The sequence below is a fragment of the Podarcis muralis genome, chromosome 16 (genome assembly GCF_964188315.1).
Source record: "Podarcis muralis chromosome 16, rPodMur119.hap1.1, whole genome shotgun sequence".
Classification (NCBI taxonomy): Eukaryota; Metazoa; Chordata; class Lepidosauria; order Squamata; family Lacertidae; genus Podarcis; species Podarcis muralis.
The window spans coordinates 17,234,236-17,254,518 of NC_135670.1; the positions used below are offsets into that span (position 1 = coordinate 17,234,236).

General features: G+C 46.8%; 1 protein-coding gene across 5 annotated transcripts in view; it reads right to left on the minus strand.

Annotated features, from left to right (window-relative positions):
* PC (pyruvate carboxylase) overlaps nt 1–20,283 on the minus strand; it is a 250,421-nt gene that overhangs the window by 140,209 nt on the left and 89,929 nt on the right. For all 5 annotated transcript variants that reach the window (XM_028710546.2, XM_028710551.2, XM_028710549.2 and 2 more), the window contains one exon: nt 16,008–16,126. In XM_028710546.2, the coding sequence (XP_028566379.2) occupies nt 16,008–16,126 (119 nt within the window). The remainder of the gene's footprint in view (nt 1–16,007; nt 16,127–20,283) is intronic.

The following is a 20,283-nucleotide window of genomic DNA, read 5'->3' on the forward strand; positions in this document are numbered from 1 at the left end:
TGTGCAATCAAAGAGATTGGAGGCGACACTGGTCAAACAAAGAACAGCAGCAGCACCCCCAAGACCATACTCTGAAGCATGAAAATTGCAAAAGGTGAGAGAATAGCTATGCATATGTGCAAGAACAGCTGCCAAGGAGAACAGATTTCCTGCTGCACTTGCTCTGGGTGTACCCAAAATCCTTGCCTTCCATCAAGAGTCAGTGCAGGAGCATCAAACTGAGCAATGAATATTCTCAGTGCAAGGGCCTCCACCGCTCCTAAAATTTCCTGGAGTATGGGAGGCTCTGCTGTCCTGGAGGAATGGGCTGGGTACTGAATAGGTCCTCACCTTATTTTGTAGCTTTTGGCTTCTGTTAGCCTGTGGAAGCTGGGATACTGCAGGGGGGACATCCTCTGAGCCAGAGAATGGTGGCCTAAGAATATAAGAACACAAGAAGAGCTTGCTGGATCAGACCAGTGGCCCATCTAGTCCAGCATCCTGTTCTCACAGTGGCCAACCAGGTGCCTGGTCCTCAAACTGAATAAGTTACCAGAGACTCCCTACTAGAGGAGAGGCTGGACCTGGTGTTAGAAACTGGGACAGAAAAGCTAGGAGCCAAATGGCTTCTAGGACCTGGGTTGTAGGCGCCAAAACAGAATGTCTAGTCACTACTGGGGTGGGGTGGGGTGTTAGCAACACTTTTTATTTATTATTTTGATAAGCATGAACTAATACGAAATTCATATAAGTGACAAATTGTTAATATCACATTTTTAGAAGAAATTGTTATTACATGTTTAATTTGGTGTTCACAATAAAAATATTGGTACCGTACTTCAGTTATCAAAACACTCTGCTCTTTATTGTTAAACTCCTTAATTTACTGTCTATCCTTAACATATACTTTGAGGCTTCAAAGCACATACATTTCAGTAATCCTTGAATGTCAGCCAGGTGCAAAAAATGGCACCCAGACTTTTTTGAGGTGCTCGCAAATGGAGAATTTTTAGGTGAAAAATGTCCCTGGCACCCTGCTAATTTCAAACCCTGGCTGGACCACATCCTCAGCTACACACTGCAAGGTCCCTGGTTTGCGTGACAGTCCCCAGTGTGAGTCCTTGTGCGTAACACCCAGGTATTGCAGTGGCCCTGCCCACTGCGGTTGGCCACTGACTCCCTGTAACAGGACAGGGCTGCAGGAAGCATATTCAAGTTTCAACGCACACTTAACAGCACAAAGGAACACAGGAAACTGCCTGACCAGTGGTGCATCTACTTCAGTATCGCCTACACTGATTGGCAGCAGCTTCTCAATGGCTTCAGACAGGGGTCTTTGCCAGTCCTACTTGGCTGAGATTGGACTTGGAAGGTTTTGTGTGCAAGGCAGATGCCTTAGCACTGAGCTATCGCCCTTACTCTGCATATGTGCTATTCAAACTGTATATGAACTATATAAACTAATCCAGATACTAAAATATGCTTTGTGCAGTTCTCCCTAGTCTAAGGAATAAGGAAGGAAGAATGCCTGAAAGCTTAGAGACAGGTGTCTATTTTAAAAAAAAACAAACAGATTGTTCCATTAGCAGGAAGAAGGGTCAAATATGTATCCGAAAGGACATTGCATTAATCTCAATGTGCTCAATATTCAACACACAGCCTCCAGTTTTGTGGGAATATGAATCTGGATTGGCGTCTGACTCATACTTTGAGTTCTGAATAACTGATTCTGGCCTGATATGGCCTATGACAGCTGAGCCCTCTCCAAAAATTATAGCATTACTGTACTCCCCCTGAACTAACACACGTTGAACGGGTAATAAAGTACAACCTTTCCACAGAGTTTTAAGGGCGGCTGACCTCCGACCTCCATTAAAACAAAGAGCTCCTTCCAATATGGTCCACCTCAGAGGATGCTTCCAGGATAATATCAACTGCCCGGGTCTGATAAACCAGACTGCATTGTCTGGTGAGATCTGCTTGTTTCTTTTTCTCCAAATAGCTCAAGGTCATTCCACCTCCTCATTGAACAACCATGTGAGGTAGGTTAGGCTGAGAGGCAGCGACTGGCCCAGGGTCACCCACTGAACTTCATGCCCGAGTCAAGATTTGAACCCTGGTCTCCCAGGGCCTAGTTTGATGCTCTAGTTACTATACCACATTGAATATTGGGCTGTTTGGTGATGGTGGGTGTTGCTGCTTTGGGGGAGAGGGTGCTGCTTGCTTTTTTTTGTCTGTATTTTGTTTTGTGGGAAGGAAGTGTGAGTGTTTCCTTCCTAATTGGGGTGGGGTGGGGTTCTGAGCATCACCAGCTTTCTTCTGTGAAATGGGTTATTTTGCAGTGCCCATGGTGGTTGCTTAGATTTCAAAATGAGCCCCCCACATATACACACATTTGGGGACTCCCCAATTTTCTTTAAAACAAGTGCTAATTGGCCATCCCAGTCTTTTAAAAAAATGGTCACTACTGGAAAGTCACATTTCTTTTTTTTTTTTTTTACAAAAACCTGCCTCTCCATCCAGTTGTGCTCAAAGGCAGCTAATCACAATGCAACGGCGTAGAATAAGACACGACAAATCGGCTATAAATTCCAAAGTAAGAAGCAAACTAATCACAGAGGAACAGGAAAGCATAAAGGCCAGTTGTGTCATGAACAGGGATCAATACGGTGAAGGGCGGAAATAGCCCAATCTCCAGCTGTTCTGTTGGCATTTAGGGCTGCTGTGGGTTGTGCTGACATCAAACTCCTGATCAAAACCTCCCCCCCCCCCAAACCTGTGTGTCTCCCTCTTTTCGTTTCATTTCCTTTGGAGCCTATAGCTGAACCCCAACCTGAACAATCACTTCCTGGGAGCTCTCATGTCAAATCCAAGCAGGTCTGAAAAGCCTCCTGCTAAGAAGGCAAACAAGACATTTCCCAACCTCGTAGAACAGAACTGCAGTCTCTGCCTGACCGGGCCAGTTAATAATTATTATCATTATTTTTGCTACTATCTTTTTATGTATAAAAATATTTTATGCCACTGTGTCACAAAAAATATATCATAGCTGTTAAAAGCCATAAAACCATAATACCATATTAAAAAGGTTAAAACAAGCATTAATTACCACCGTGGAAGTATTCTGAACTGCCTTGCACAGGCCTGGCGAAATAGAAAAGTTTTTAGCCGGCATTTAAAAGTTGACACAGAAGGTGCCTGCAGAATCTCTAGTGGCAGGGAGTTCCACTGGACTGGGCCAGTGATACTAAAGACTCAGCTTCTCGTTGTCAAATGAGCCTCGCCAACTCATTTTAATACACCACCTGTCCTCCAAGGATCTCAGTGTGCCATATGTGATTCCCTGCTCCCCAGTTTATACTCACAAGAACCCCGAGAGAGAGGTTAGACTGAGAGACGGGGACTGGCCAAGCCCATCTATGAGGGGGGATTGGTGTCAGGCCCCTGCTTCAGGATCCGTGCCAGTCTAAGGAGGGCTCTGATTCTGATTATGTGCCAGCCACCCCACTCAAAAGGGGAAGTCCTCAGCACCTTCTTCTACGTTGTCCAAGCCTGAAGGCATGGCTACTGGAAGGTCAAGTCCTGCTGGCATTTTAAGGCTTCAGAAGACTATGCCTTTGCTGAGACAACAACTTCCCAAAGTCATATGGCCTGGTCTGCCCTGCAAGAGAACGTAAGAGCCCTGCTTGATCAGGCCTATGGCTCATCAAGTCCAGCATCATGTTCTCATGGCAGCTAACCAGATGCCTCCTTGGGAAACCTGCAAGCCTTGACCACTCTCACCTCCAGCAACTGGTAATCAGAAGCATTTCTGCCTGACCATGGAGGCAGAACACAGCCCTGGTGGCTAGGACCCATTGATAGCCCTCTCCTCCATGAATCTGTCTAATCCTCTTTCAGAGCCATCCAAGTTGGTGGCCATTCCTGCCTCCTGTGGCAGGGAGTTCCATAGTCTATTTGCTGCATAAAGAAGTTCTCTCCTTTCTCTGTCACGAATCTTCTGACGTTCAACTTCATTGGATGTCCGCAAGTTCCGGTGTTATGAGAGAAGGGGAACACTCCTCTCTATCCACTCACTCTATGCCATGCATAATTGTATAAAACTTCTATCATCATGCCTCTTACTTGCCTTTTCTCTAAACTAAATAAAGTCCCAAATGCTGTGACCTTTCCTCATAGGGGAGCCACTCCATCCCTCAATTGTTTTGGTTGCCCTTTCCCAACTCCACAATATCCTTTTTGGACCAGAACTGTACAGATTCAAAATGTGGCTGTAGTATAGATTTGTATGCTGGCATTCCCTGACATGCTTGCCCTTCCCCAAGCCTTAACAGAAGATAATCTGAATCTGGGTCTCTCCCAGTCTTATTGCAACCACTGTATCCCACTATCTTGCGCTTCCCATCACCTTGGCAGGAAGTGCAGAAGATTGAGCAAACCTTCATTGTTTAGGAGAGAGAGTAGCTAGAAGCTCCCTCCTTTCCATTATTCCCATCCTATCTTTCCTTCCTTTTCTCCCTTCCAGCCGCTGTCGGAGAATTAGAAAGAGCAGATGGAGTCATTCCAAGTGCACAGCTGGAGGAAGAAGGGAAATGGAGGGGTAATGAAAATCCGACAAGACGTGTTCATACTTGCAAGAAGGCGGAAGCGCAGGAGGGCATCTAGGGGTGAGCTGAGGAGCAAGGTCTCTCTTCTCGCCAGCAGAAGGCAGGAGGGGGCAGAGGGTTCACACGAACATCTCGCCTCCACACCTGGACCCCAGCAATACCAGGGCAATGAAGCCTGAGCCTGCCCGGTGAGGGGCAGCAAAGGATGCTTGCACTGGCACAAAGACGAGCAACCTCAGAAAAGTGGCATTCACACCCATGCGCACCAAAGGGGTGGGGGAGGAATCAGTTTGGTCTGCTTTTCAGAGGACCAACTCCATCTGTCGCTCCTGAGCTTGCTCCAGGATCCAAAGGCAGCTCCCAGTCACATGACGCACTTCCTCTGGCTTTTACAATGCGAAAAAGCGAGCGCCAAAAATATGCATTTTGTAAGGTAAAGGTAAAGGGCCCCCTGACCATTAGGTCCAGTTGTGGCCGACTCTGGGGTTGCGGCGCTCATCTTGCTTTATTGGCCGAGGGAGCCGGCGTACAGCTTCCGGGTCATGTGGCCAGCATGACTAAGCCGCTTCTGGCAAACCAGAGCAGCGCACGGAAACACCGTTTACCTTCCCCCCGGAGTGGTACCTATTTATCTACTTGCACTTTGACGTGCTTTTGAACTGCTAGGTTGGCAGGAGCAGGGACCGAGCAACGGGAGCTCACCCCGTCGCAGGGATTCAAACCGCCAACCTTCTGATCGGCAAGTCCTAGGCTCTGTGGTTTAACCCACAGCGCCACCCGTGTCCCCTTGCATTTTGTACAAGATGCATAAAATGGTGCATTTTTTGGACAAGAAGAACGAAAAAGCTTGCTGTTTCACATTTAGAAAGGGTTATGTAATGTTTTTTAAAAAAAGAATATGTACAGTTTAAATGTAGATTTTCTGTGTGCTCTTTCAGAAAAGCTGCACAGAACAGAGCAGAACGGATTTATGGCTGAAGACTAGCAAGACTGTGAAATGGGATGGAATTCATTACTCAGCCCATTCCTACCTTCAGCGCTGCATTTCTGCTGCGATTCTGCAGAAGTGCAGGGGACAACAAAACGTGACTGTAGGCAAGCTTTCGCTGCTGTTGTTTTAAATAGCAAGTTTCCAGCCCTTCATTGCTGGCAAAAACATGCTTTAAGCCTGCTGACATCTCAGCAGCCAGAGGGGAGTCAGAGTGCAAAGGTGCATCAGTGCCTTGTGTGGCTCCTTGGCCCTCCCTATGCCTATTTCCCAGAATTATGCAACAATAAAGGTAAAAGGTAAAGGTACCCCTGCCCGTAAGGGCCAGTCTTGCCAGACTCTAGGGTTGTGCGCTCATCTCACTCTATAGGCCGGGAGCCAGCGCTGTCTGCAGACACTTCCGGGTCACGTGGCCAGCATGACAAGCTGCATCTGGCGAGCCAGCGCAGCACACGGAACGCCGTTTACCTTCCCGCTGGTAAGCGGTCCCTATTTATCTACTTGCACCCGAAGGTGCTTTCGAACTGCTAGGTTGGCAGGCGCTGGGACCGAATGACGGGAGCGCACCCCGCCGCGGGGATTCGAACCGCCGACCTTTCGATAGGCAAGTCCTAGGCGCTGAGGCTTTAACCCACAGCGCCACCCGCGTCTATTGATGCAACAATAGAAGTGTGTAAAATGAGAGCACATCGTGCAAATCTATTCATTTTGCATAATTTAAACCTGTTGTGGGATTCCATATTCTTTGGTGGAGAATCCATTTTTAAATTATTATTATTACATATATATCCCAACTTTCCTCCAAGTTGCTGTAGGTGGCAAACATTTCCACCGACTGGCCCAAGGTCACCCAGTGAGTTGAGTGGGGATTCAAACCCTGGTCTCCCAGGTCCTAGCACTCTAACTGCTACACCACACTGACTTGCCTGGATAAATCTTTTAAGCCGTTGTTCTTATCACATCCGTCCCTTTGGTGTAGTCTGCCTATGGTACTTAGATGTTACTTGGTTGCTTCCCTGGTGCCTTTCTCTATATTTTGCCCCTCCCCCCCAGCTCTCAAGCTGGGGGGGGGGCTTTTTAAAAAAAGCATTTCCATGATTTTAGAAAACTTGAACCTTGAAAGCTAACATAGTGCTTGTGCTATACACAATCCATGCAAATGTGTTCCATTTCCATAATTCATTCTGCACAGACTTTCCAAGAAGGGCCTTAATGCAGATTTTGGATCTATTCATTTGTTTATGACATTTTCACCCATCTTTTCCTCCAGTAGAGCAGAGCAAACCATGTGTTCATTCTCTGCCCCTGCCACTATGCTCCTGCAGTCTGTCCCCTCCCAGCTGTGTTCCTTACAACAACCCTCTAGGGTAGGATGGCTGAGGTAGAAAGAGAAGGAATGACTAGCCCAATTCACCCAGTGAGCATCAGGTTGATCTCTGCTTTAACCAGTACATGACACTGCAAGGACAGCCCTGCGGATGTTTTTTGACTACAGCTCCCATTATCATCTTGGGCCATGGCATGGAGAGAGCTGACAGAGAAAAGTTGTTGTCCCTCACATGTTAACACTAGAACTTGTGGACATCCAACAAAGCTGAATGTTGGAAGATTCAGGACAGATAAAAGAAAGTGCTTAACGCAGTGTGGTTACACTATGGAACTCCCGCCTGCAGGAGACAGTGATGGCCACCAACCTAGATTGTTTGAAAAGAAGATTAATTTGTGAAGAAGGCTAGCAAGGGCTGCTAGCTCTGCCTCCACATTCGGAGGCAGCAGTGCTTCTGAATACCAGTTGCAAGAAGTCACAGGAGAGGAGAGGGCTCTTGCGCTCAAATCCTGTTTTCAGGCTCCCCCCTGGGACATCTTGTTGGCTGCTGCAAGAATAGGATGCTGCACTAGGAGGTTGACTGGCCTGATCCAGCAGGTTCTTATGTCCTTCTGCAGGGACACAGGTTCCCCCTCCCAGCAGTGCTGGCTTTCAGGGCACAGGAGCAGACCCAGGAGACACCACCCAGACAGCCCCACCTGAAAGAGAAATCGCACATGCTCCTCAGTGTGTAGAACAGTTCCACAAGCAGCTGTGCCACGCAAGGTGCCCGCCGGAGGACAATGTGCCAGGTGGGCCACATTTCTCTCTTCCATGCAAGAGCCCAGCCTCTCATCGCCACAAAGCCCTGTCTCTCCATCTGGGTCCTGCATTCCTCATCTCATTCCGTGATCCCTCCCAACAGTCTCTTTCTCTCGGCTCGCAAATCGTATTCGAGGAGTGAAATATTAAAGTGGCCCTCGCAATGAGCTGGCAGAGCTATTTATATGCAGCGCCGCTCCTGCGCAGGGACAGCCGGCTCCGAACTTCAAAGGCCATTAGCAACACGCCTGCCGAACTCCTGTTAACCGCTCATAAACCTCACGCGGAGGACGGCAGCCGCCTCAGCCAGCGAGGCAGCGCACTCTCTTGCGCCGGGGGCCGTGACCCTCCCTCTTGACTCTTACTGTGCGGGAAATTAAGAGACACGATTTCTCATTACATTACTCATTACTCCCAAAATTGCTAACGTGGAGTCTCAACCCTCAAAAGGCCATTTGCACGCCATTTCCCGGGGCAGGAGAGAGAACAGCCTGGGAATGGGAGTGGCAGGAAGGAAACGGAGCAGCTCCTTTAAAAAAGTCTGCTGTGACAAGGGGCGCCAGGACCCCACATGCCGTATACTCCATTCAAGATAGCTCCAATGCCTTAATTAATCACTCCATGTGCCCCGTGAAGTCTGGATGTGCCAGCTGGCTGCCCATATTATAAGAAGATCAGACAAGCCCCCTGGATCTGGCCAATGGCCCATCTCGTCCAGCATCCTGTTTTTAGAGTACAAGAGCCCTCTCCCCTTCTGTGGCTTCTAAAGATAAAGGTAAAGGACCCCTGACTGTTAAGTCCAGTCACAGATGACTCTGGGATTGTGGTGCTCATTTCGCTTTACAGGCCAAGGGAGCCGGCGTTTGTCTGCAGACAGTTTTTCTGGGTCATGTGGCCAGCATGACTAAGCCGCTTCTGGTGAAACCAGAGCAGTGCACGGAAACGCCGTTTACCTTCCCGCCGTTTACCTTCCCGCCGGAGCAGTACCTATTTATCTACTTGCACTTTTTGGCGTGCTTTCAAACTGCTAGGTTGGCAGGAGCTGGGACCGAGCAATGGGAGCTCACCCCATCGCGGGGATTCGAACCACCAACCTTCTGATTGGCAAGCCCAAGAGGCTCAGTGGTTTAGACCACAGTGCCACCCGCGTCCTTGTGCGCCACCTGCGTCCTTGTATGGCTTCTAGCAACTGGTATTCAGAAGCATTAATGCCTCTGAACATGGAGAAGGAGTATAGCTATAGTAGCTAGTAGCCACTGGGAGCCTTCTCCTCCATGAATATACCTGATCCTCTTTTCCAAGTTATCTAGGTTGGTGGCCATCACTGCCTCCTGCAGGAGTGAGTTCCAAAGGCTAATGGCCTTTGAAGTTCAGAGCTGGCTGTCCCCATGCAGGAACAGCGCTGCATATAAATAGCTCTGTCAGCTCATTGCGAGGGCCACTTAACTATGTGCTGTGTGAAGTCGTTTCTTTTATCTGCCCTGAATCTTCCAACATGCAGCCTCAGTGGATGTCCACGAGTTCTAGTGTGATGAGAGGGAGAGAAAGACCTTTATCTATTTTCTCCATGCCATGCATAATTTTATAAACCTCTATCATATCGCCTGTTATTTGCCTTTCTCTAAACTTAAAAGTCCCCGTGGCTGCATCCTCTATTGTAAGAACACCAGGAGAGCCTTGGCCAGGTCAAAGGCCCATCTAATCCAGCACCCTGTTCTCCCCATGGCCAACCAGAAGCCCCAATGGGAAGCCCCAAAGCAGGTCCTGAGAGCAACAGCAGCCCTCTCCCAGCTTCTGGCTCCCAGCAGTTGGCAAATTTTGTGAAATAAATGAAGAATCGCAAGCACGTGCTCTGTCAGGACGGGTGTCTCTGTTCCTATCTGCAAATGAGGCACCTGGTTCAAGGCAACAAGACTGCACCCTCCTGTTCAGGCTCCTGTTCAGTCACTGCCGCATCCAGTTCTACCCCGACACACACACACACACACACACACACACACACACACACACACACACACCTTGGCTACTCCAAGCTATCCACAGAGGCTCCTTGCTCCACAGTAAGGTCCCTGCTCCCCCTTCCAAAGCAACTGAAGTCAGTGCAGAAAGGGGAGCTCCCCCCATCCCCCAGTCCCAGTTCTCACCAATTCAGCCCCCTCCTTTGTGCCTTCCTCCTCTTCCTCCTCCTGCATCAGAGCCTGCCAAGCCAAGCGCAAACTCAACAGCTCTGCACAGCTGACAAAGCCAACCGTGACATTTAATGCATATTTTGCATTTAGCATGCACAATTGTTATTCTTGTTGTTTTAAAAATTAAGTAGCGCCTGCTGGGTGAGCAAATTTAACTATTGGGATTGCAGTAGGTGGAAAGAAAGCAGTTAAGACTGCCCTGCTGTAGTCCTAATGAAAATCCTTCCTCTTAAGAGGAGAAGGTGGGAATACACACAACTCTCTTCAGTGCAAACAGTAGCTTCAGGGGAGCTATTTTGGTCAGGACTACAGCATGGGAGGAAGGGGTTAATAGTCCCCTCAAAATGCTTGCTGCAATCCTTGTAGTTTTAAAGTTCTACCACCATCCAACAACTGATAGGCCCATTTTTATTTTTTATTCCACTTGATTTTTCATGGTTTTTAAATTTCCTCTGCTCTTCTTAGCTTGAGCATTCTGTTTTCACACTGTCATTGCGTTTTAATTTTGCTACTGAGCAAAATTAAAATGTTTCATTTTACCTTTGTTGTTACATCTTGTGTGTCCTGTTTTAATTCTGTAGTTGCATTTTCATTTTGTCATTGTGCACACATATGTTTATTTTCCTCTGTGAACCTTTGTTCACAGATGGGGAAGAAATTCCCCAACAATACCACCACCTGGGCCGAAGGAGGTAAAACAAGGAGGAAACTGACAGAACACAAACAAAATCTCACAGCAAATAATTAAGAATTAATCAACATATATTTTGCCGCTAATCATGCCAGTGTGAATGGGGGCTTTTTGTTTGTATTTTGTTTCCACTTCCCACAGCACCACCATCTAATTTAAAACAAGACAGCCCATGTTTCTTAGGTGCCCCCAAAACAAAGCGCCACCAGCACCACCACAACCCATTGATTTATGACTTGCCCTTCACCATAAGGTCCCAGGGCAGGCCACAGCAATTTAAAAATACAATATTAAAAACAGTTTGAAACAAATTAGAATAGGGTGGGTCCTCTCCCTCCCTCTCCCATTTCTCTCGTGTCAAAGTCCTGGATAAAGAGGTGGGTCTTCAGCCTATGACGGAAACTATATAACAAAGGTGTTGGGCATATCATTAGAACAAGCCACTATCCAATACAGTTCTGTGGATGCTGGATGCTCACAGGAGAAGCTGGCTGTGCTGAGTCACAAGCAAAGAGGATACAGGACCTTGGACAGCTCCAAGGGATCCTGCTATGGCATCAACATAAGAACACTCATAAGTTTTGAGTATATGAGTAAACACTGATCTAAGGAAAGCATGTTGGTATGTTTAGATTAAGTTTGTAAAGTTGACCTAGGAAAAACTAATACATTCAGAACATTAAAGACGAGATGTATAAGATGCAATGTAAATAAGAATTTAAAGTTTAAGGGATGATGAGCATTGGAGGAGGGAAGCCACACGGGCTACTAATATTATTATTCTTTCTTGTATGTATTTTTGTTGGGGGGGGGACAATTATTGTTTGTTTGTCTGCCTATGGAAAAAAATGAACACTCATAAACCGCCTACTCTCAGCAGCCAGTAACATCATAACTAGACACTGGAGGGACCTGTCAGGGGTGAACATGGACCATTGGTAGCAAACCATATGGGAAACAGCCCTACTAGAACAGCTAACCAACAATCTGAAACTAGCATGGGGACAAACAACTTGATCCCAGTGTGGCGCCCCTTCATTACATACACAGCCCAATGAGACAAAAACAACAACAACAAAAAAAATACAGCATACAAATTGATATGGCTAACTTGACCTAACAACCCCCCCCCCACACACAAACAAAATTCACTGCAGCCAACTGAAGTCAGTCAATCAGGCACTGGGCCCCCCCAACCTCTCTCACCACCAGTGAAAACTAATACAGTGGTACCTCAGGTTAAGAACTTAATTCGTTCTGGAGGTCTGCTCTTAACCTGAAACTGTTCTTAACCTGAAGCACCACTTTAGCTAATGGGGCCCCCTGCTGCTGCCATGCCGCCGGAGCACAATTTCTGTTCTCATCCTGAAGCAAAGTTCTTAACCCAAGGTAATATTTCTGGGTTAGCGGAGTTTGTAACCTGAAGCGTATGTAACCCAAGGTACCAATGTAAATGAATAGAAAGAGAACCTAGTCACGTGGTGCTGACACAAAACCCTTGCACATACACTATGTAAAAGAATGAAAATTTACTACCCCACTTCTCACTCCCTCACTTCTTCCCCAACCTTATATTGTCTATAATATTAGTGTCTCACATCGGATACAACAGATCTATAGAAAAGATTCTATGAATAGTAAACAGAGACACTGTGTGTACTTTTGTAATTCAAGAAAATCTTTAATAAAAACAATTTTTTAAAAAAGACTAGCACTGCTGGATCCATTTCACCTTGATCTTAGAAACACCCCTCCCATGTTGTTGCTTACAGTCCCTCTCCTGCAGCTGATTCTTGCAGGGTACCCAAGGGCAGGGTTGGGGTAGCTGGAAACACCCTTCCCGCAATCTTGGGAGTCCAGGGTGTGCATCAACCACTGGATTAACATCTTAGTTTGCTAGCCATGCACCTGCCGGCCAAGTGACCCATGCCTTGCTTATGCAGCATACTGATTTGAGCATTAATGGTTTTACTAGAAACCAAAATCCGAGTCAAAGTACTTTGTCCGGTGTGGGCCTGTATTCCTTTGCCCACGGAGGTCCCAGAATAAAGTCCTTGCCCGCCAATGAGGAAGTAGCCTGGACATCATCCTGGCCCTCAGACGCACACACTACAAGGTCCCTGGGTCGTGATATCTCAGTCCCTCCCTGATCCATGCCAGGGTATACAGAGGAGAGAGCTGCAGACGCTCGTTCCCAATGAATCCCCTCAGCAAATGAGGGCAGGCGGCATATAAGGAACCCAGCATATGTTTTGAACATCACAGTCGGTCCACAAAGGGAAAGCAATTTATCATTTCATAATTAAATCTTCTTGCCCACCCCCACCTGAGACTCTCACGCCAAGCTCTGCACAGGACCAGAATGCGAAACAGCACCTGCTCCACAGAACAAGCAAGAAAAGGCCTAAGTGACCATTGTCAGAGATTCTGCCCCTTCTGCTTGTAAGCACACCCAATTCACACCTAGCCCCACAACAGAGGCAACTGGATGTCCCTGCTCATTGGGAAAACCTCACAGGTGGGATTTGAAGGCTGGCTGCTTCCCAGAAGGGCCTTGTGCAGCTGTGCACACCTAGAGCTATAGAATGTGCAATCAAGCACAGGATTTAGCTCCTTGAGAAATTCAAGCTTTCGTTTTTAAGCTTCTAGTCCTCATTGCCAAAAAGATACCCTTGAAAGTGGGTGGGTTACGCCTGGTGATATTTTTGGGGCTGGATGGGAATACGGTTTCCCAGTGACTGGGGGTGATGCTCTCCTACTTTTCTCAGCTCTGTCCTATTTGACTTCCAAAACCAGGAATAATGCAAAGTGTTCAATTTGCACCATTTATACTGGCCACAGAACCTGCCTTTTCTCAGTACGGAATCTGGATTGCTGAGATGCAGAATCAGAGATCATAGAGTTGGAAGGAGACCCTGAGGATCATCTGGTCCAACCTGAATACGAAGCTGTCCCATACGGGGATTGAACCTGCAACTTTGGCATTATCAGCACCACACTCTAACCAACTGAGTAGGATAAGAACTCCAGCAAAGAGAAGATGCTGCCCTATTCCTATTCTTGCCATAATAATAATAATGTAAAAATGCAATTATTTATTTTATAAAATGCATTTGCCTCAACACCAAGGTACTTGGATATACAGAACAATAGGTATACATAACATATCTAACTGGCATGCACGGTCAAAGGACTGCTCCTGGCCCCGCCCAAGGTTCCCTGCTGCCAGCAACAACTAGCATAGATGAATCAAGTCCTATATCTATTAGGCACGATAGTCCCAAGAGCCGACTTCAAAGACACCAAGTGAAACTAGAGTGCACTGATTCAGGGGGGTTGGGGGGGAGATGCATTAAACCAGCTGTGATGTTGTATTGTGTTTTTAGTATTTTTGTTGGGAGCCTCCCAGAGTGGCTGGGGCAACCCAGTCAGATGGGTGGCAAATATAATATGATTCCACTCAGTTGTAATATTGGCAAATGCTCTGCAAGGGTCCCACTTCTTGGGAGTGACTCCTTGAAAATCCAAAAAGCCTTAATGCTGGAGAGCGTCTGTTGGCTTTCGTTTTGGCAAGTACCCCAGATTGCATCCTATACTGGGGCCCATGTGGTATCCAAGTCACACCCCTAAAATTCAGTGAGAGGTTGTCTAAATTCTGTGTCAAGGAAAGTGTAATTCTGCAATCTCAATGGATTTTAGAAACATGCTTGATTTCTCAATTTGCCTAGCTTTTCAATCTTTCTCTACCTCGCTGCTGTGTACGATTTATCTGACTTTTAGTTGTCATGGGGAGCGGCAAGGAACCCCTTCCCACCCGCAAGGAAACCTGTGTCCAAGACATTTTGCTGCCTGAGGCGAACCAGAAAATGGCTCCTCCCACCACCATGTATCCCTCCTACAAAACAAACTATCAGGATTTTATGTCCCATGAACCCTCACTGACGCTGCCTGAGCCATAGGCCTGGGTGGGGCGTGAGGGCAATGGTGGGGCCTGCACTCAGCCACCAAGCCATGCGCAAATCCAGAAGCCTCTGCTGTGCTTCCACGTTGCCCATCCGGCTTCCTCTGGCCCTGGCAGCAGCCAGCCAGAGCAAGGCACTATTTTGTGCCACCCAGAAACACTGCACAAGAATGCCATTTGCACAAGAGCATGGGAGGGAGAAGGAAGAACAGCCAAGTGTCCTACTGCACATGCTCGGTTTATTTGAAGTTCAGGAGAACACACCAGCAGCTCCACACACCCCTGCACTGGGAACAAGAGGTTGTAGGAAGCAGAGCTAGATCTACCACAAGGCAAAAGGAGCCAGGGAAATCAGGCATGGGGTTGTTTAGCGACTGCTTTTGGAGTGCCAGATTGCCTCTCCAGCAAGTTAAGCAAACTAGGACCCTGAGCCAAATCTGCCACCCCTCCCATTCTGCCGCTGAAGCACCTACCTCACCTTTTGTCTCATTGTAGAGCCATCCCTGTATGGGGGCCTCTTTAGATATCTGGCTCATTTGGATGAGCCAAATTGCCTGAGCCCTTGACCTCCAATCTTCTTCATCTGTGCATCCTGCCACCAGCAGGATGCTCTCCCTGTCTCTGGAAACAGAGAATCCTTGGACCGTTTCGCAGCTCTCACAATCAAAGCTATCCAAATCCACCTGAATCAACCCAGGCGCTTCATCCCACTAATAACCAGAGCCATATTTCACATTTGTTGTACGTGTCCGGCGTTGTCAAGAATCCGCTGCACCATTAACTCCGCTGGAAACAAACCGCTACTCAGGCCCCCTGGATTTCCCAATACGTGCCTAATTGATAATGACAGCAATAACGACCTAACATTTATTACCAAGCACGGCATGACAAGACTGTAAAAACATGCTAATATTTGCAGGGCCATCCAGGTTGGGCTGTAACTGTTTTGGCAGCTGACACTGGGGAAAAACTGCAGCGGCAACGAACACCCTCTCCCTCTGGCCCTCTCCCCCAGGCAAAGCCGCAAACTTGCAGCAATTTCTAAAGAGGGGGAAACCAATATGGAGGGATGGAGGATAATGCATAGTCAGCCCATACTACTTTGTGAAGGAGACTCAAGGCCACCATTCCCCAGCCTGGCGCCCTCCAGATATTTTGCAGTCCCATTCCCATCAGCCCCAGCATAAAATAACTGTGCTGGCTGGGGCTGGTGGGATTTGTAGTCTCAAATGGCTATGCTGGCCAATGAGATTTGGTGGTTCTCCAGATAACACAGACCCATCTTTTTCTCCCCCCTACTTTCAGCCCCGCACCTCATCTCCTAATTCCAGTTCTTCCTGATTCTTCCAGTGTGTTCCTTATTGGCACAGCCTCATCCTGGCCTTCTGGGTCTCTTGGTCACCCCAGAGTGTGACAGAATGTTGGGCGCCTGTTTTGATCAGCACATCAGGGGGCGTCACTTACTCTGTGATTTCTTCAGTCACTGTGTGCTCCACTTGAAGCCGGGAGTTGACCTCAATGAAGTAATGCTTGCCTTGCTTGTCCACCAGAAACTCCACCGTGCCAGCATTCTCATATCCCACCTGCAAGAGGAAAGCAGCAGGTTGACTCCAGGATGAACGTATTTTATTTGGTTCATGAAATGTATACACCACTTGATTGTAAAAGCAAAAACAAAACAAAAAAAACCACTCATGGCAGTTTGCAAAAAGAGGAAAAACAAGAAACAGATTAAAACACGCATCAACATTCTACATTACCTGGATAGGTTTGTCTAAACAAAAATGTTTTTTGCAGGTGCCAAAAAATAATACAGTGAAGGTGTTTGCCTGATATCAAGAGGCAAGGGGTGCTAAAGGGGAGGGGCTGCCACACTCAAAGATCAGTTTCCTACAAATGTGGAATGGCTAGGCATACAGAAGTCCAGAGGCCTCACACAAGCCAGCAAAGGCTCTGAAATTCAGTGATCACTTAAAACAGAATAGACCAGTATTTGCTAACCTGGTGCCCCTCAGATGGTTTGGACTTTTATTCCCATGAGCCAAAGTCAAAACAGTTATTTCCAAAGCTGGAGAAGCAGGTGGGACATAACAGCGCTACAGTGACATCCTCACAGCACTAACCACGACACAGGTAACAATAGGGACTTCAATTCTGGGTAGAACCTAAGTCTTGTATGCAGAAGGTCGCAGGTTCAATCACTGTTTCTCCAGGATCTGGGCTGGACAAAATTTCCTGCCTAATTCACTGCAGACTGCGGATAACTCTACAGACTCACATCTGGCATTGTTCTAAGGAACCAAACGATCAGTGCAGTTTTGAAATCAGCTTTGAAAGATCTTGTCTGCCATCTTAATCCAACATGGTGCCCAAGTGTATCCAAGCACAGATGAAAGGCTGCTCCTTGATGTCAGGAACTGTCATGACACATTTGGTTGCAAGTTCTTAAGAGGTGTCAAAATGCAATGTGAACTAACAACTTTCAGAAATGATTTAAATACTGGGCTAAGTGGGTCAACGATCTGATTCAGTAAAAGGCAGCTTCATGCACTGGTTCATCAAAGCCACCAGTGGTGTGGTGTAGTGGTTAGAGCATCGGATTAGGACCTGGCTGGCCTGGGTTCAAATTCCCACTCAATCATCATGAAGCTCACTGGGTGACCTTGGAGCAGTCACTGCCTCTCAGCCTAACCTACCTCGCAGGGTTGTTGTGGATGAGAACCCTGTATCCTACTTTGAGCTCCTTGGGGAAAAGGTAGGATATAAACACAATAAGTAATAATAATAATACCCTCCTGATTACTAGGATATGTTCTGTGTCCTAAATATCTTCTTGTATTACAATACAATTATAAATGCATAAATTTTGAGTGCACAGTGCACTAGAAGATGAATGTGGTTTATATGGGGGGTAGCTTTCAAGACACTTGGAGACCTTTTTGGCACTTTCAAAAGCAGAACCCTATCATCTGAGTTAATATGGTTTCTGCTGAAGGATTGAAAGAAGAGCAGTGTTAAGTGTTGTATTAGTCACATGGGTCACAATGAAGCATGCAAACAGAGTGGTCTTTTATTAATCAGCATTTCCTCCCCTTTTCTCTCCCCTACCCCATGCCACAATTTGTATGTTCTTGGCACAGAATCGGAAGGAAGATGAGACAGCTGAAGTCAAGTGGCTGCCTCGCTTTCGTTCCAGCTACAGATCACAGCCGAAGTCTGGCTTACAGAAACAGACGTAAGTATCATAAAATGCACAGCCACACGTCGTCAAAACAATTCACGGCACGAACTGCTGAGAAATACTTTTGGCAAGCAAACGCCACTGCAAAGGCAAACAGTGCGACTTTTCCCCAGTTATATTTCTCTCTCTCTCTCTCTCTCTCTCTCTCTCTCTCTCTTTCTGCTGGCAAAAACACATTTTCTTTTTTCTGCTGAGCGATCAGAAAACAATGTCGGAGAGAAGACATTCCAAACATTTCCTCCCCAGTTTCTGATGAGAACTACTCATCAGATAGCTATGCAAATCTTCAACCACCTAACTTGGCACATGTGCGAATGTTCAAAAGATTTATTCATCTGACAGTCATCCAAAGCACAAGGCAAAACCCTGGAAACAGCTTTCCCCAAGCTGGTGCCCTTCACCTGTTCACTGATTTATTAGAATACGTGTATATTGCAATTTCATTAAAAGAAAAATAAAAGCTGTTTACAACAATTATACTAAGACAATAAAAATTACATTGTTGTTTTAAACAGATCACCAGCTAACTACTATAGAAAGCGCTTACCTTGTCTGCATATGCCTGGTGGCATAATAAAGTTTTCAGCAAACGTTTGAAGGTTAATATGGAAGGTGTCTGCTGATCCTCTGTTGGAAGAGCATTCCACAGGGCTGGGCCAATGTTTGGGACTCCAATTCCCACCAACCTCAGCCAGCGCAGCCCTGTTGGCCGGGGGAAGTGCCTGTCATAGCCTAAATGGCCATGCTTACTGGTGCTGATGGGAGTTATAGTCCCAAACATCTGTGGGTCACCAAGTTGGGGAAAGGGGTGCCCTAGGAGGTTTCAGGGCTCTTTGGATTACAGTGGCTTTTCAAACTGGCTTATGGTGATCCCTGTGGTTTTTCGGAAGACATTCCAGGGTTCCCTGATGAGCAGATCCAACATGAAAGACCAACTGCCCATAAGGACAGCTGGCTTGTCTTGTGGTTCATCCTGGTAGCGCTAAGAGTGCCAGGTGTGCCCTAGGCCAGCCATCCTCAATCTCTTCATGCTCAGGACCAACCTGACTATGCTGGCTGGGGCTGATAGGAGGGAGTCCAAAGGATCTGGGGGTGCTACATTGCTGAAATTCACTCCCTTCTCTGCAGGTAACCTTGGGAAATGAAGCTCTTTGCAATCTTACACAGTGTGGCTCTTCGTCAAAGAGGACTGTGAAATCCCACCGGCCAGGCCAACAGCCTGCCTGAAGCATAGGAAGGTACAGTGGTAACTTGGTTCTCAAACACCTTGGTACTCAAACAACTTGGAACCCAAACACTACAAACCTGGAAGTTAGTGTTCCGGTTTGCGAACTTTTTTCAGAAGCCGAATGTGCTCCATTTTGAGTGTTACACTTCCGTTTTGAGTGTTACGCTGAGGTCTGTCTGTTTTTGCTATTTATTTTGCGTTTTTGTGGCTTTTTTTGTTTTGTTTTTGGGACTGTGTGGAACCCAGTTCAGCTACTGATTGATTGATTGACTGTGTGACTGCAGTACATTGTTTATTGCTTTCATTTTATGGATCAATAGTCTTGTTAGAGAGTAAAATTCATGTTAAATTGCTGTTTTAGGGGTTGTTTTTAAAAGTCTGGAATGGATTAATCCATTTTGGATTACTTTCTATGGGAAAGCACACCTTGGGTTTTGGAACGCTTTGGTTTTGGAATGGACTTCTGGAACGGATTAAGTTTGAGAACCAAAGTACCACTGTAATAGCCCTGCTGGATCAGGCCAAAGGTCCATCTCACCCAGCATCCTATTCGCACAGATGTCAACCAGATCACAGAACTGTAGAACTGGAAGGGTATCCTGGGGATCATATAGTCCAACCCCCTGCAATGAGATACCTCTTCTGGGAAGCCCATATGCAGAAGGGCTAAGCAGATGTCCTGAGCACAAAAGCAGCGCTCTCCCCACTTGGGATTCCCAGCAACTTGGGATTCAGAGGCACTACATAGCCAATGCAACTAGGAGACACTGGTGTCCTCCATGCATTTGTCTAATCTACTATAGATTGTGGAAAGCGGTCTGTCTGCCCATCCATTCTCTATTGGTTTGAATGCACAAGGTTCCCAAGGCAGAGGAGATGGTCTTTGTCTACGTTTGGGTGTCAGGTGCCATTTTGAATCAAGATGGTGGACTGAACATGGATTGGGTGTGACTTTGCCTAATTTGGCAAATTTGCCTAATTTGGTGAAGGGCTCAAACTGCATTGATGTGGATAGCTCTGAAGATAATGCCACCTAGTCCTCTTCTAAAGCCATCCCAGTTGATTGCCACCCCTACTGGTTGTGGTTGCAAATTCTGTACTTTAACTAAGCACTGTGAGAAGGAGTCTGTCCTGAATCTTCCTCATTCAGCTTTGTTGAACATCTTCACTGGGTTTTGGTATTACGAGGGAAGAATAGCTCCCTACCCACTTTCTCCACAGCACACATACAGCACATATCCCCTCTTACTGGCCTTTCCTCCCCCAAACTA